At 51.2% G+C, this 17,614-nt stretch overlaps 2 protein-coding genes across 3 annotated transcripts in view; both read right to left on the minus strand.

Moving 5' to 3' along the window:
- Window positions 1-10,459, minus strand: part of LIMK1 (LIM domain kinase 1) — a 31,527-nt gene extending 21,068 nt beyond the window's left edge. Inside the window, exons 1-2 of the mRNA XM_033172104.1 lie at window positions 10,210-10,459; window positions 8,000-8,096 (exon numbers count right to left, since the gene is read on the minus strand). Coding sequence (XP_033027995.1) covers window positions 8,000-8,096; window positions 10,210-10,267 — 155 coding nt within the window. The 5' untranslated portion in view covers window positions 10,268-10,459. The remainder of the gene's footprint in view (window positions 1-7,999; window positions 8,097-10,209) is intronic.
- A 3,194-nt stretch (window positions 10,460-13,653) lies between these two features.
- Window positions 13,654-17,614, minus strand: part of ELN (elastin) — a 61,588-nt gene continuing 57,627 nt past the window's right edge. For both annotated transcript variants that reach the window (XM_033171906.1, XM_033171905.1), the window contains 4 exons: window positions 17,261-17,305; window positions 15,754-15,783; window positions 15,605-15,634; window positions 13,654-14,490 (listed from right to left, as the gene is read on the minus strand). In XM_033171906.1, the coding sequence (XP_033027797.1) occupies window positions 14,474-14,490; window positions 15,605-15,634; window positions 15,754-15,783; window positions 17,261-17,305 (122 nt within the window). In that variant the 3' untranslated portion in view covers window positions 13,654-14,473. The remainder of the gene's footprint in view (window positions 14,491-15,604; window positions 15,635-15,753; window positions 15,784-17,260; window positions 17,306-17,614) is intronic.

Here is a 17,614-nt window from a genome sequence, read left to right on the forward strand (position 1 = left end):
AAGAACATCAGAAGAGCCTGCTGGATCAGGCCAATGGCCCACCTAGTCCCGTATCCTGCTCCCACAGTGGCCAGACTGTCACTCAGCAAGCAGGATTCAAACACAAGAGCCCTCCCCCTCTCCTGCGGTTTTCAGCAACTGGCGTTCATAGGCATTGCTGCCTCTCTGGAGGCAGAGGATAGCCATTGTGGCTTTTAGCAAATGATAGCCCTCTCCTTAATGACCTTTCCTAATCCCCTTTCAAAGCCACCCAAATTGGTGCCCATCTCTGCCTCTTGTGGAAGTGAGTTCCACAGTTTAACGTTGCGCTGCATAAACAAGTTTCTTTTATCTGTCCCGAATCTTTCAGCATTCAGCTTCATCGAATGTCTAGCAGTTCTAGTGTTAAGAAGAAGAAAATCCTTTCTCCACCCACTTCTTCCATGCCAGGCATACTTTTGCCTATCGTGTTGCCTCTTACTCGCAAAAAAAAGTCCCAAGTGTTGCAACCTATTTTTCCCCCTACAGTATTGGACCTCCGCTTTGTGTAACCTTCCCAGACTCTACCCTGCTGTATCTGAGTTCTGTTTTCCATGTGCTGATCTGAAATTCTTTTGAATATAAGGTATTCAAGATATTATTTTTTTTAAATTAAAAAAAATAAATGAAGGCAAAAGCCACCACACCTACCAGAAGAAAGTGGTTTTCAGTGATAGACTTCCTCTGAACATGGAGGGTCCATTCCTAAGCGCCACAGGGAATAAGGGCAGACCTGTTGGAACTGAGCAAAATCGCCACCCAACCAGATGCCCCTTGGAAGCCTACAAGAAGCAGCTGGTCTGTAGCAGCCTGATAGCGGTATCCAGCATCCGCTGGATATCGCTTTCACTTCCATGCAAAGCCCACTCTCACTTCCTTGCTGGTGGACGGCCTCCTCCCCCGCTCCTCCTCCACCACACTAATTTGCACATGGGTTGCAGCATTTGGGAGTTTTTAGTTTAGAGAAAATGCAAGTAAAAGAGGCGACCTGATTGAAGTTTATAAAATTATCCCTGGCATGGAGAAAGTGGATAGAGAATAGGTTTCCTTCCTCTCTCACAACTGTAGAATTCGTGGACATCCAAGGAAGCTGAATTTTTGGAATATTCAGAACAGACAAAAGACTATCGCGTTCAGCTGTGGAACCCACTGGAGGCAGTAAAGGCCACCAACTTGGACATTTAAAAGATGACTGGTCAAATTCATGGAGGAGGAGGAGAGGGCTATCAGTGGCTATTAGCTCTGCCTCCACGGGCTCAGTACAACATCGCAATGTAAAATAAGAACCTTAAGATTTCTCAAAAGGCTGTGTGGAGAGCCAGTGTGGCATAGTGGCTAGAGTGTCGGGTTGAAATCCCACCACTCAGCCATGAATCTTGGGCTCTGTCCCTGTCTCTCAGCCTGACCTACCTCACAGGGTTGTGGCGGCGATTAAATGAGGTTGGGGAGAAACATGTATGCCAGCTTGAGCTCCTTGGAGAGAAAAATGTGGGGTGTCAATGCAATAAATAAATTATGTGCATGCCATGAGAATCCAGTGGATTGCAAGCACTCATGAGCTCACAGAAGTTGGTTCCAAGCAAGTAATGTTTGGTTGCTTCCTCCTAAACCCCCCCCCCCAAACATCTTTCCTGTGAGGCCTACAATTCAGGCCCCTTCATCACTGCCCACAACAAAATGGAAGCTTGGAAACATGAAACTGCAGCCACTCGAAGTTATCTCTTGACTCCCCTTCATTCTTATCTGCCTTGCCGCTTCCCTCTCAAACACAATTTAATTTGTAAGCTTCTGGGGGCAGAGAAGCCTCTAATTTTAATGCTCCCTCCATTCAGAGTCACGTGAAAGACTCTGTACATCACACATGCCATTTTCATTTGACTGCAGCTCGGCTTCTGGCAAAAAACCAAGACACTCACCTCACTCTCTGGAATTTGACATCACCAGTTACGTATCTAATTATGCAACGACATCATTCTCAGTTGTTGGGTTTCCTTTTGTCAAATATGTTTTATGACAACAATGACCTCCCAGGTCTCCATCTCCTATTATGGACTGGTATTATACCTGAACACTTTTGGTCCTTAGCTAAAATTCTGGCCTCACACCCCCCCCCACCACACACACTGCGTGACAAAGCTGTGTGTGGCCCACAGGTTCTGTGTCGAAGTACTCTTGCGGCCCACTTGGTATGAAACGTTGGACCGCCCTGACCTAGAGGAAGCAAACTTAGTCACTTCCCTTTTCAGAGTCTGCCCTGGGGGTTAGTGCAGAAAAGAACCCACCTGGCCCAGCCATTTGGTGTTTCAATGGGATTTCCAAAAACCTACCAAGGGTTTAAATCAGCATTTAAAAGGAAGTACAGTCAAAATCAGGTGCTGTGAAAGGAAAGGGTCTGCTCCCAAGCCATGGACGCTGATAGCTGGACTTCCTCTTAAATATCTAAGCTTAAATGAGGTTAAATGTGGGACACCCACCCAAAATGAGTCTTGGCTTCCTTTTGGAATGAGGAGGGGAAGAATCATGCATGGTACCTTGAGCTCCTTGGGGGGAAAGGTGAACAACAAAAACTACTACTACTACAACTACTACTACAACAGCAGCAGCAGCAGTATCTCAATTCAAAATGGCATTGGATGGTATTCAAACACAGATGAAAAAAAAATGCTCCTCTATCTCAGGCACCATCATGCCACACTGGGGCAACATTATCCCAAGACGCATCCAAATGCGTAGAGAGCAGACAGACAGACAAACTACTTTTCAAAATATATAGTAGGTTAATCAATCAACCAACCAACCAACCAGCACTATTTGTTTCGATGCAGAGGAAATGCAATGCAAACATGGGAGAAGAACACCATCAATTACATATCGTTTGCAGACTGAAAGCCACAACAGTGAATGTGGATAGCATTCACTGGACTGATTTCTGTCCCACACAAGAGACCAATTAAGCAGACACTGGCCATTTTCTGCTCCTGTTCCCATTTCCTTCAGATTCCACCTTGCCCAGGACCAATGATCCTAATAATACGAGACAGGATGTTGACAAAAGGAGCCCAGCTTGCCTTTCTTTCTCCGCCAAGGACAAGGAAAGGTGACCTTGGCCGGCACGTGCTGGCAAGTGGTAGCCGCTGGTCTGGAAATAGAATCAGAAGCTGCAAAACTCTCCCAGTTTTCTGGCACCGAGAAGCTTCTACGAGGCAACCAGGAGCTGGCAGCTCCCTGTTCACAGTCTGAAGAAAACGGAATGGGACTTCACATCCCAGAGTGCAATACAAATTCATTCCATCTTCCTTTTGCCTCGGGTCAAACCACGTACAGCAGGTTTTTGAAACCACGCAGAAATCTGCCAGATCTCTTTATCCCAGGTGCAAGTGAGCCGAACAGACATGCCCCACCCCCGTGACCATTTCAAAAGCAGCATTGGTGCCCATAACTTTAGGTGGGGATGCTTCTGAATCAGAAGCCAAATGCAAAGACAAGCCCAACAGGGATCCTCCATTTTTGCTTTAAAAGGCAGTGTTAATACCATGGAGAACCCAGCTAGTGGCGATCAGCCGCGACAACTAAATCAAACCTCCATGTTCAGAGGAAGCGTATCTTTGGACAGCAGATGCTAGAGACAAAGAACAACAGGAACATCAGAAAAGCCTGGTGGATCAGGCCAATGGCCCAGCTATTCCAGCATCCTGTTCTCACAGTGGCCAACCAGATGCCCCATAGAGAAGCCAGCAAGCAGGACCTGAGCACAAGAGCCCTCTTTCCACCTGCAGTTTCCAGAAACTGGTATTCAGAAGCATTATTGCCTCTGACTGTGGAGGCAGATCATAGCTGCCATAGCTAGTAGCCTTCAAGAGCCTTCTCCTCGTCCATGAATTTGCCTAATTCTCTTTTAAAGCCACCCAGGTTGTTGACCATTACTGCCTCCAGTGGGAGGGAGTTCCACAGTTTAAGTATGCACAGCATGAAGGACTTTCTTTCCTCTGTACCAAATCTTCCAGCAGCTTCATTGGATGTCCACGAGTTCTACTGTTATGAGAGAGGGAGAAAAACTTCTCTCTATCCACTTTCACCATGGAATCATAGAATTCCAGAGTTGGAAGGGACCTTGAGGGTCCTCTACCCAACCCCCTGCCATGCAGGAATATGTAGCTGGCCCATACGGGGATCAAACTCACAACCTTGGCATTTTTAACACCACATTCTAACCCAGGCACCCCCAAACTTTGGCCCTCCAGATGTTATGGACTACAATTCCCATCATCCCTGGCCACTGGTCCTGTTAGCTAGGGATCATGGGAGTTGTAGGCCAAAACATCTGGATGCCTGTTCTAACCACCTGAGCCACCTTCATCATGCCATGTGTCATTTTATAAACTTCTACCATGTCACCTCTTTGGGCACGTACACATTTCCGCTTGTTCTATGCCAAGGACTGCAAATTGTTTTTGGAGGATATATCAATATATCGCCCAACCCTAGTCAGCGGTTCTCACCCATGACCGCTAAATCAAACCTCCACATTCAGAGGCAGTGTATCTTTCAATATCAGATGCTTAGAGGCAAAGGGCAACAGGAGCACTACCGGGGAGCTTTCCAGAGGCACCTGGCTGACCACAGTCGGAGGCAGTGCACTGAACCAACCCAACCCAGCGCCTGACCCACCTAGTTGGCTTTTATCTCCTGCCAACTCTGAGATCGAATCCTGCATTTTATCATTTCCGGCGGGGACTTACTTGGCTCCTGCTGTCAGAAAGTGGTTGCTCTTGAGCACTGCAGCCAGCAACGGGGTCTCCTCCTTGGCACCTGCCCACTGCTGGTGCCTCGAACGTGGGCAGAGGCACACCCTTCCCTGCCTCCCCTGGGCAGCCAGGGGCTGAGCCCGGCCCCCGAGATAAGTCCCCGAGTTCGCCAGCTCTGACCCCGAAGAGTAGCTCCTCACTGCTACCACAATTTGCGCCGCTCTGCTCTGTCTTGGAAGCCGACTCCGGCTAGCCCAGCCCCAGGGCAGGAAGCTGTTCTGTAATCACAAGGAGGGAGCACTTCCTCTGTGACTGCCGCCTCCATGCAGCATCGGGCCTCTCTCTCAGCCGCCCCCCTGGGAGTCACGTAGCTATCTTTGTCAACAGCCCTGCGCAAATGTGCTCTCGCCACAGCTGGTAGGCCGGAGCGCAGGCCTCTCTCTGCACCACCTCTTGCGTCATCGATCCAGCCTGCACACCGCCCACCTCGGAGGACACAAGCGATTTCCGCCCACCTCCTTGCCCCGACAGCTGGTGGGGGAGCACCGATGCCTGGGCATCTCCCCAGCATGCAACAGCTGTAAGAACATAAGAACAGCCTGAGGGATCAGGCAAGGACACATGTGGCCCAGCACCCTGTTCTCACAATAGCTAAATGCCCCTATGAACCTGGAAATCTAGATAGACTGCCACTGGGCCTGGAGGTTCCATCAGGACATAAGAAGAGCCCAGATGGATAAGGCCCAAGGGGGACCATGAAGACCAGTATCCTGTTCTCACAGTGGCCAAACAGATCCCTGTGGGAAACCCTCAAGCAGGGCACAAGAGCCCTCTCCCCTCCTGCCTTTTCCGGCAATGCTATTCAGAAGCATTGCTGCATCTGAGAGTGGAGGCAGAGCATAGCTATCATGGTTAGTTGCCTTCTCCTCCGTGAATCTGTCTTTTAAAGGAACCCAGGTTGGTGTCCCTCACGGTGTCCTGCAGGAGCAAGTTCCGGAGTTTAAATGCATGTCCTCAGATGGATCACAGACGCGCCCGTTTGTCCTCAAGCCAGACTCTTCCAAGCAGACTCCAGTGTGAGTGTGAGAGAAGAGCTATTTTATTTCCTGCTCGGTGAGGGAGGCAGCCAGGCTTTTAAAAGCACACAACCCCAAAGCAGCCAGGGTCGGGGCCCAGGGAATCGGCTCCGAGCTGGACGTGTGAGGAGTGTGCCTCTTGTAAGGAGAGCCAAGTCTCTGCGCTTGCCAGATGCCACCAGCCATATTGACGGCTGCCCAGAAGGAGGGGGGGGGAACTGTAAAGACAAGAGTGAATGGAGCAGTCAAGCTGTTGGGGAAACAGATGATCAGCGGAGGAAGGTGGCTCTCGTCTTTCGCCCCCTCCCCACCAGGCACCTGGAACATATGCTGGAGGGGAGAGGCTATGTTTAGCCCAGAGAAGACCCAGAGGTGTAGGCAGGATAGCTCAGTTGGTTAGAGCACGGTGCTGATGATGTCAAGGTTGCAGGTTCGATCCCCGTACGGGACAGCTGCATATTCCTGCATTGCAGGACTTGATGATTGTCAGGGTCCCTTCCAACTCTACAATTCTATGAAAGCCATCTTCAGAAGATGTCCAGATCTGCCTTGGTCAGACTCCACCTGGAGTGCAGCATGCAGTTCAGGGCACTGCAGTTTAAGAAGGATATTGGCAAGCTGGAAGGTGGGCAGAGGAGGGCGACGGAGATTATCAAGGGTCCAAGCCTTTTGAGGAATGGTTGAGGGAATTGGTTATATTTAGCCTGGAGAAGAAAAGACTTAGAGGTGATATGATAGCCATCTTCAAATATATGAAGGGCTCTCACTGGGAAGATGGAGCCAGCTTCTTTTCTGCAGCTCCAGAGGGTTGGACCCGAACCAAAGGATTCAAATGACAAGAAAGGAGATTCTGACAAAACAAACTTTCTGACCATAGGATCTGTTCCACAGTGGAGGATTCTCCTTCCACAGCAGTGGATTCTCTGTCACTGGAGGATTTTCAACAGACGTTGGACGGCCATCAGTCCAGGGACTCTTTAGCTGCGATTCCTGCATTGCAGGAGCTGGGCTAGATGCCCTTCCAACTCTACAATTCTATGTTTGCATGATTCTTTAGTGCAGAAGGAGCTGTTCAAGCTGTCCCATGACCATGCCACGAGCCTCCTTGGCAGGAGGGTGCTGGATCTCGTTGCTCACACCAACCCGTGCTAAAGAATATTCTAAGCCTAAGGCACTTCCTTTCTGGCGAAATAAGCAATGGTGAACATAGGAAGAGTCCTGGGGTGGCTCAGACGATTTCTAGTCCAGCATCCTGTCCTCACAGTGGCAAACCAGACACCTCTTCCAGGAAGCCCATAATCAGGACCTGAGCACCAGGGCAACCCTCTCCCCACTTGGGATCCCCAGCAAGTAGTATTCAGAGGCTGACCACTCCTGAGACTGGAGGCAGACCATAGCCATTGTCTAATAACCATTGACAGCTCCCTCTGTCCGATCCTCTTTTAAACCCATCCAAGCTGGTGGCCATCACCGACTCCTGCGGCAGATGAGTTATATCGTTTAACTATGCACTGCATTAAGAAGGACTTCCTTATGTCTGCCTTGAATCTCCCAGCATTTCTCCTTTTTCTCCAAGGAGCTCAAGGTGGTGTACATGGTTCTCTCCTCCCCCGCTCAATTAATTCCCACAACAACCCTGTGAGGTAGGCTAAGCCACGAGGCAGCAACAGATCCAAAGTCACTCAGCGAGCTTCATGACCCAGTGGGGATTTGAACCCTGGCCTCTCCCAGGTCCTAATCCAACACTACCAATTTCTAAAGGGAAAAGCCCCGGATTTTGCAACTTTTCCTTGCTCTAATAACCTCCTCGCTGCTTTCTGAAACTGTGGTTCTCCAGATCGGAACACAGGAAGTCAGACCACTGGCCCATCTAGCCCAGTACTGTCTGCACCGACTGGCAGCAGATCTCCAGGATTTCAGGCAGGAGAATCTCTCACCACTGGGGATTGAACCTGGGACCTCCTGCACTCAAAGCAAGTGTTCCATCCCTGAGCTATAGTCCTTCCTTTAGCTTGCATGACTACAACTCCCATCGTCCTTGACCTTCAACCCTCCTGGCAGGGCCTGATGGGAGATGGGAGTTCAGAAAAGCAGCTGGGAGGCTGCAGGCTCCCCGTTCCCACCCTACTGGTGACAGCCACCCTACCAGAGCGGTCCTACCTGAAGCAGTCAGTGTGCCAGTCCGCGTTGAGGGCCTGCAGGTACTGGCCGTCGTAGATATTGTGGCTGCAGCTGGCACATATCGGCAGATCGCTTCCTGGAGAGGAAAACAGAGGCGGGGGCAGGTTGAGTGGAGGGGGATCATCAGCACCTCTTGCACTCTCACGGCCCAAAACCAGATGTAGGCCTAGCAAACAGGATCCATGTCTGCACGACACTTTTAAAGTGGTATTGTACCACTTCAAACTGGCATGGATTTCCCCATGTATAAAATAAAAATTTATTTTTTTGGGGGGGGGGGAGAATTCTGGGGATGGCAGTTTCGGCCTTGAGGAGCCTCAATTCCCAGAGTCCTTAACAAACTACAGATCCTGGGAAGCCAAACAGGCTTTCGATGCATGTTGGATGTGTGGTGTGACCTCAGAGAGGAGGGAGGGATTCAATGCATACCACATATTTAAAGCAGTCCAAGACCACTTTAAACAGGCACGGCTTCTCCCAAATAATCTTGGGAACTATAGTTTGCTAAGGATGTTGAGTTGCTTTTAGAAATACCGCTATTAGCCCCCACTCCCGGAACTACAATTTTCAGAGTTCCCTGCGAAGAGGGATTGACTGTTGAACCACTCTGGGATTTGCAGTTTGGGGAGGGGAATAAGGGGTGCCCTAGAAACCCTCAGCACCCATAACAAACTACAATTCCCGGGATTTTTTTTTGGGGGGGGGGGAGGCATGACTGTTTAAAGTTGCATGACCCTGCTTTAAAGATATAGTGCAGAGGCACCCCAAGAGGGGCTGTGGGTGATTTCTCTCTCTCCCCCAGAATGCACCTCATCCTGCTGTGCCCCCCAATAGATTTGTTTGAAGCAGTGCTCAAAGAAATGCAGCACTCACACTGAATGAACAAGGGTTCCTCTTAGAACATGCAGAATAACTTCTGTAATCCGAACTTGAAGCATGGCTCCGCCAGGAGCCTCATCCCTGTTAACTCTGAGAGGGGACATGGGGGCATGGGGGGGAGTTCTCCTGCACCCAGCTGCTGACAAATGCCCAGAGGCACCTAGCTGAGGCTGGCCCTATGACCTCCTTTCCCATGGCTGGTGGCCACAGATCAATCTCCTGTTTATATAACAGCAGGACTGTCCCCTACTTTACCCCCATAGATTGGGGGTGTGGAGAGGAGCGGCAGGGAAACTGGGGGGCATCTCTGGAAATTGGGAAACAGAATGTGTGTGTGTGTGTGTGTGATAAATTTTCCATGCACCCAGACTCTGAACCTGTTTTCAGTAGCAGGCCTCCACGCTGTAACAATTACAGGGGAGCAAGAGTGTCTTGGAGCATGCACAGAGGGTGTTTTCTTTTTTCTTTTTACTTTGTAACCACAGCATGCCCACCCGTTTCTGGGCCCAGATGCCATTGGGGTTATGAGGATCAGAAAGATGATAGGATTTGTGGGGCGAGGGGGATACCCTACTTACTGCTGTGAACGAGCATTTTATTCATCCTACTCTGTTGCACCCTTTTGCAAAAGAAGAATTCCCACACTCAGGAAAGGCTCTACGAATCCTGAACTTTCAGTAAAGTAGCTAAAATATTTACAAAAGGAAGGGGGAAAGCATGGATCCTAGAATTAACCCCGAAGTCTTTCTTGCCTTCCGGTCAGACGAGACTCCCTTGCCTGCGGTAGGGAGATTTCAGCAGGAGGTCGGGAGAAACAGCACCTTGGACAGCACCCACCGGATGGGCACCGGATTAACCTCCCCGCCCCCGCCTCCTGGGGTGAGTTGAAAGCGTAGAGACAACGGGCTGCAGGTGGGGAAAGAGGAAACGCACTCTGCACGTGCTCAGAGACGTGCTCTCAGTTAGTCTGCTAAGTAGGCCTTGGGGGCCTCTCCCAACCTTCCGAGGACCGCTCCACAAGCACCACTAACGCACGCGCGTGAAGTAGATCTCTCCTTTCGCCCCCACCAATCCCGGCCTCTTGCACGTGTGAATGCCTGCCACGCGTGCAATGCAGTAAGGGGGCGGCCCGGACGTTTCTCTCTCTCTCTCTCCCACCCCCTGTGGGGCTCAAGGTCAAGCAGGGGAGGGGGCGGAGGAGCCCTGCACCGCACCCCACTCCGTCACCACCGCGCCCCAGGAGGCAGGCCAGAGGCCGGGTGAGGGGAGACGTGGAGTGGGGGCGGGGAGGGCTCTGTTCCAGGACCCACCTTCGTCCTCTCCCATGGGCTCGTCTCTCCAGGTGCAGCACAGGAGCATCAGCCTCATGCGGACGCCGCGCCAGACCCCCCCGGCTCGGGCGGCAGCAGCGTCGGCGTCGGCGTCTCCTCCCTGCGCTTGCCGGGCGGCGAAGGGGGCAGGGCGGGCTGCTTGGTTGCGCCGGCTGCGGACTCGCCCGGGCCGACTGCGCGGCAGCCCTGGGAAAATGGGGCGGGGGGTGAGGAGGAGGAGGAGGGAGGCGGGTCCAAAGAGGAGCCAGCCAGCCAGCCAGCCAGCCAGAGGGGACCCCCCCCTACCCCGCCCGTCTCCAGCTATAATGCAACGTGCGCTGCAAGGCGATGCAAGGCCAGGCGCCTCCCCTCTCGCTTGGACGGGGCGGGGGGCTAGAAGAAGCGGAGTCCCGGCAGGGATGCAGCCGGCCAGAACCGGACGCACGCACACACACACACACACACACACACACACACAAACCCCGCCGCTGCGCGCTCCCTGGGAAGCGAAGCTGACGGAAAAGGAGGGGGTGGTGGGGGAGGCCCTGAGCGCGTGCAGAGAGGGTCCGGGGGCAACGGCAGATAAAACCGACGGGTGTGTGTGTGTGTGAAGAGAAATGTATGATCTTGTGTCAGACAACAGCTAAGCTGTGATGGTCCACACTGACTGGCAGCTGCGCTCTCCAGAGTTTCAGGAGAGGATAGAGCAGGGGCCCCTGAGCATGGGCAGAGCGCCCAGGGGCAACTGCAGACAAAAGGGGAGGGGAGTAGTGCAGGGAAGAGGAAAACGTATTATTGTGTGCCACCCCAATCTCTGAGCTGTGCAAGACGCCATTGGGTTCCAGGCACGTTTACCAAGGGTCCATGTTTCCAGAGCCACATTTAGGGCAGCATGGCCAGTTTGCCTGCACCGGGCACCGAGCCAAGAGGACACCACAGGGCGCCACGACTGTGACATGGCGCACAGAACGGAAGGCAAGAGGCGGGAGACATCAGATTTTGGCCTTGCAGGGGGCGCCACTAAAAATTTGAAATACGAAAATTCCCCCCTACATGGTTCCTTCAGGTATTTTCTAAATGTCAGGTAGTCTCTGACCTCTGATGAGAGGGCATTCCACAGGGCAGGGGCCACTACCGAGAAGGCCCTCTGCCTGGTTCCCTGTAGCTTTGCTTCTTGCAGTGAGGGAACCGCCAGAAGGCCCTTGGCGTTGGACCTCAGTGTCCGGGCTGAACGATGGGGGTGGAGACGCTCCTTCAGGTATACAGGACCGAGGCCGTTTAGGGCTTTAGAGGTCAGCACCAACACTTTGAATTGTGCTCGGAAACGTACTGGGAGCAAATGCAGATCTCTCAGGACCAGTGTTATGTGGTCCTGATGGCCACTCCCAGTCACCAGTCTAGCTGCCGCATTCTGGATTAATTGCAGTTTCCGGGTCACCTTCAAAGGTAGCCCCACATAGAGCGCATTGCAGTAGTCCATAACTAGAGCATGCACCACTCTGGCGAGACAGTCTGCGGGCTGGAATTTCAGTTCCATTCCCCAATGATTCCCGATGCTCTCTCCCCTCCTCGGTGTTGATTTCCTGCCTATTTTCAGTTCACTTGCACCACAAACACTGATATTTCCTCGTGAAATTCACACAGGTGCTTCAGGGTCCCCGCAGATTTGTTTTTGGCAGTAAGGTATGATTTTATTATTTTATTCTATTTGCAAACATGGAGTAACATAGTTCGTCTCCACCAGATGCATTTATTCACCTGTGGGTTTTATCACTAGGGAAAGAAAAATATTACATTTAAATATAACGGTCCTAGTGTAATGACAAACCAAAACAGTTCCCCTGTAATATTTTCCAGGATAATTAATTCTTCATTTACAGTTTCTCTGATTTCTACTGTCTTGATTTTTTCCTGCAGTGTTTTTTTATTGTTTCAGATGGCTTATAGGTGTGAAATTCAATAAAATGCATTTTTAAAAACAAACCAGCACCATCATTTTCTCAGTTGTGTCTGCTTACAGAAGTTGCCCCTTTTCTGGGCATTCTGCAATAAAAGTTGCATGACTCCCAGTGAAACAGCTCAGCTCCTTGTCAGGCTGCAAAGGAGCCGAACTGCTGGTTGCAAAGTGCTTTGCTCCACTCTAGCAAGCTCACCTCTGGATCTTTATTAGACTCCTACAGCCCAACTCCTCCCCCTAAGATATAGGATCCAGAGGGGGCTATTTCCAAGTGTGCATCATCCCACTACTATCTATCAAAATTGAGGGATGGTCTGAGAACTATCTTCAAAGATCTGAAGAGTGGAACATGGAGCGAGCTGGTTTCCTGCTGCTCTGGAGGGGAGGACTGGAACCAATGGATTCAGATTACCAGAAAGGAGATTTTACTAAACAGCAGGAAGAACCTACTAAACAGTAGGAAGGGACCCAGGTGGCGCTGTGGGTTAAACCACAGTTTAGGGCTTGCTGATCGGAAGGTCGGCGGCTCGGATCCCTGCCACGGGGTGAGCTCCCATTGCTTGGTCCCAACTCCTGCCCACCTAGCATTTCGAAAGCACGTCAAAGTGCAAGTAGATAAATAGGGACTGCTCCAGCGGGAAGGTAAACGGCGTTTCCATGCGCTGCTCTGGTTCGCCAGAAGTGGCTTTGTCATGCTGGCCACATGACCTGGAAGCTGTCTGCGGACAAACGCCGGCTCCCTTGGCCTATAGAGTGAGATGAGCACCGCAACCCCAGAGTTGGACACGACTGGACCTGATGTCAGGGGTCCCTTTACCTTTACCTTTTTAGGAAGAACTAGGGCCCTTTTTTGGGGGGCCAGAACTCACTGGAACTTGATTCTGGATAGGGCTGGGTGATATCTGGTTTTCAACATTGTGATATATCACCACATACACACACACATGCATGATGATTCGTGATATATTGCCAGGTCAAAAATTATAAAACCGATATCATGATATGGACTTGAAACTGGTTTTTTTGGCACAATATATCGCCTAGTTCTGGCACCTCTCAGGTGAACACCATTGCCAATACAAGAGAACAAGGGTGGCGTCATGGAGTGCTCGAGTACCTCTTTTTCTAGAACAATAGCACTGGGAAGAACAGTTTGGTGTTAAGAGCTATTAGACAGTAGAACGGGCTCTTTCGGAAGGTGGTGGAATTTCCATCATTGGAGGTTTTCCCACAGAGGTTGGATGGCCACCTGTCAGGGATCTTTAGCCGTGATGCATTGCAAAGAGTTGAACCAGATGACTCTTAGGGTCCCTTCCAACTCTACCATTCTATGCTTCTAGTAATAAACAGTCACATCTTCCAAGATGCACTCACTTTGCCCCTTTGCACAGGCTCAGAGACACACTCCAATTTGTGTTTGCTTGGGTTGCTCAAGGGAAACTAGGTTCCAGACTGTACGTCTCCAGGAGGAAAAAGCACAAGAAATGTTCCTTTAAAAAGTTATTTATTAGTCAGGTTTTATTTAATTCTTTTTTTCCCGGAAAGCGGTTTACTGTTCCTCTTTATAAAAAGTGTCCCATCCCAGTTACATCAAAGTGATTAAACATGAAGAGTCATGGAGCAGGTCGGCCACGGTCCCGTGGGGAGGGGGGGGGACCCCCAGGGCGGCCTCTTTGCTTGGACCTGGACGGTGTGGCCTCCGGCTCTCTTCCTTGAAAGGCTGGATGTGGCCTGGGCTGTGCTAATCCGCTGTGGCCCTGATAGGCGGCAGCTGCAGGATTTAGGTTAATCCTTTTGGCAGCAACCCCCCAGCCTGGCCTGCTCCCCCTCCCTTGCTGATACGCAGGCAGTGTGCCAGGGGAAGGGCTCCCATGGCAACCCAGTGGCATTCTCCCCCCCCCAAAAAAAACTGGAGCCTGGAGAGACAGAGAGGGGGCGGAGACTGGGAAAGGGAGTGGGGCCAACTGGCCAGTGTGACTACTGACCCCCCACACAGGGCTCAGGAGCGGGCTAAAGTGCTCGGGCATCTTCCCCCCCCCTCCTCCAAAGGCGGCCCTCCTCGGCCGCAGCACCAAAGAGGCCCCCCCCACCGCCCAGGAGGTGGACGGCTGGGTGTTCCCCGAAGGGTGGGTGTAGCACCAGTGAGAGGGAGGAGGGCTGTTTGGGGTCTGTGGGGCAAAAAGGCACAGGGCGGCAGTGACGATGGCGGTGGTGGTGGAATCTGCTTTTCTCGGGGTGAGGGGGTACATTCGAGACCAGGCAGTAGCACCAAAGTTCATGAGGTGAATGGTAGGCAGTCCGTCAGGGCTACTTCCTCTTGCGGCCTGCAAGGGGTGGGGAGAGGAGAAGAGGAAGACCATCAGCGGTGGCACATGCCTTACTTACATCCCAGCTGCCTTGGAACTGTTTGTATTATTTGTAATAATAATAATAATATTAATAATACCAGTATACTGCAACATCAGAACAATATATATATATGTCAAAGCAGTTTACACCAATGAAACCATAAAACCATTCAAAAAGTTTAAAACAGACATTGTGGGAGGATGTGTTCTGAATTGCCTGACTAGGTTTGGCGGAATTGAAAAGCGTTCAGCACTTGCTGAAACTCCAGTGGCGGAGAGTTCCACAGGACTGGGTTGATGACATTAATGGATGTCTGTGGGGGTGATGCCTCGGGGGCGTCCGTTTCACCCTGCCTCATGGGTGTGCTGGCCCTGAGGCACCTGGAGCAGGACCAGAACTGGTGGATGGGTTCATATGGACTAGCTCCTTTGCTACCAGGGGTGTCCTTATTTAACAATCTTCTGGGCTGCCATCAGGGCAAACTGTATTTCAGTTGCTGGTTCTAAAACTACTATGTTTTTATTACCTTGTAATTTATAATTTTTTTTAAAAAGTTGCAAGCCACCCTGAATCCCACCTTCGGAGAAAGGCACGATAAACACATTAAAATAAAATACAACAGGAGGAGGACACTGTGTGCCAGGGGGGCATTTTTTGTGGGTGGATCACAGATAGGGATGGTGAAAGATTCCGATGGACTGGAAAACAGTACCCCAAATTGTGTCCGTTTGTGTGCTGATTCTCAACTAGGGGCGGAATTCAGGCAAGTGAACCTGTTGGTACTTGCTGTCATCATTTAAGTCCGCAAACATAACGTGATTGGTGGCCATTCTCCTGGCCCGCCCGCCCCTTTGTAAAAACAGCCAGACCAAGAGAATTTGCCCTTCGACCTCCTGTTCCAATTAGCGGCCCACCGGAGGCCTGTGAGACCCTTCCCGTGCAGGCGAGGCCTGATGGGAAGAAGCTCTCTCCCCCCCCCATTGCTAGAGCCTGGAACTAAGAGGTAGACTGCCTTTGAACCTGGAGGCTCTTGGAACAAGACAGAAACAGTTTGAAAGTGGAATGCTTCTGGGTTGGGGTGCGACTTACCTCTGTAGCCGTATGGCTTGGGAGGTTTACCTGTGGAGAAGCAGGAGAGAAACATGGGGTGAGGTCACTCAAGGCAGGCAAGTTCTCGTGGATTCACCCTCGACCCCCCACCCCCACCCCACCCAGCCAGCTGAAAGCACTGCACTTACCACCATAGCCCAGCTGGCCAGGGACTCCACCTGCAAGCCCAAACCAGACAGGAAAGCTGGTTAGCCACATAGAGCAGCCAGCAGCCCCCTCCCACCCCACATTCTGAACTATGTGTGTGTGTGTTTGGGTGAGGGGTGCATGGCAAAGGTCTCAGCGAAAGAGAAGCGGGGGAACTGATGCATTGCAAGGGGCTTGACTAGATGACTGTACTGTTCCACATCCAAGTATCTTGTTATATTTCCTTGTATTCAGATCATTAGTATGGGACTCCTATCCCTGAGCATAAGAACATACAAAGAGCCCTGTAGCTGGATCAGGCCAAAGGGGGCCCCATCTGGTCCAGCATCTCCTTCTCACAGGGGCCAGCCAGATGCCTGATATGAGAAACCCCCAAGCAGGTGTCAAGGCGAGAGTAGGGAACAAGTCAGCAATAACTCACAAGGTGTCCGTGAAGTTAACTCTTTATTCAAAGGAACTAAACAGCTCAGGCCTAGTGAGCACAGCAACTGTTCTTGATAGAGCTTGCCCCAAGGAGGCAGTTGTGAGGACAGAAGGTCCCCGCTTTCCCACAGCTGCCTAAGTTCTTTCCAAGCAATCTGAGGCTTTGTCGTCTTCCCCGTATTTCCTCCGCCCTCTTCATACCTCTTCTGGTTCTGGGGAACCAGTGGGGAGGGGAGCTGGTCACGGCAGGAGGGGGAGACTCCCTGGCTTCTTCAGCAGCCTGCCTCCACTCTGGCTCTTGGCCTTCCTCCTCTCCAGCCTCCGCTTCTGCCTCTGGACTGCTCTCTGCCACAGCCTCTTCCTGCTCACTAAACCCTGTTACCTCCTCAGCCCCTGACACCACCTCCTCCTCGTCTGCTCCCTCTTCTCCCTCTGACCCACCACCAATCCCCTGGCTCTGAGACTTCTTCCCTTGGGGGTTCCCCCACCAGCACCTCGCACCACTCCTCTGCATCCAGTGAGTCCATGACAGCGGAATTCGAACACAAGAGCCCTCTCCCCTCCTGTGGTCTCCAGCAATTGATATTCAGAAGCTCTGCTGCCTCCAACCATGGAGGCAGAACATAGCCATCATGGCTAGTAGCCATTGTTAGTTCCCTCCTCCATGAATGGACCAAGCATCTTTCAAAGCCATCCAAGCTGGCGGCCATCACTACCTCCTGTGGGAGCAAGGCATCTTACGCTTGGATCCTGCTTGCTGGTTTCCCGCAGGCGTCTGGTTGGCTACTGTGAAGACAGGATTCTGGACTAGATGGGCCATTGGCCTGATCCAACAGGCTCTTAGATTCTTAAGTTCTTATGAACTGGTACCAGTGACAGGGTGTAAGGCATACCTTACGAGGGAGATGACCCCACTGAAGACCACCTGCTTGCCCCCAAATTGACTGCTCCCCTGGTTTGTTTCAGCTCCTTTGTGGGTGTCATCCATCATCAGGCCACTGCTTTCTCCCTGCACCCAGGTTTTTCAAGAACTGAACTCACCCACCCCACCCCCTATTAACATACCTGGGTAAATAGGAGACAAACCATAACCATAGCCAGTTCCGCCCGCTACAATGGAGAAAAGATGGGGGGGGGGGGGAGAAAGAGAGAGAGTCAGAAAAGCTTCAATATGGCAGGAATTCCACAAGCCTGGTTCATAGAATTATAGAGTTGGAGGGGACCCCAAGGGGTCTAGTCCAACCCCTTGCAGGTTTCTACACTTCTTCTTCTTCTTCTTCTTCTTCTTCTTCTTCTTCTTCTTCTTCTTCTTCTTCTTCTTCTTCTTCTTCTTCTTCTTCTTCTTCTTCCTCCCCCACCCATCTGTCCCCTCACATAATAATAATAATAATAATAATAATAATAATAATAATAATAATA

This window comes from Lacerta agilis, chromosome 15 (genome assembly GCF_009819535.1).
Source record: "Lacerta agilis isolate rLacAgi1 chromosome 15, rLacAgi1.pri, whole genome shotgun sequence".
NCBI lineage: Eukaryota > Metazoa > Chordata > Lepidosauria > Squamata > Lacertidae > Lacerta > Lacerta agilis.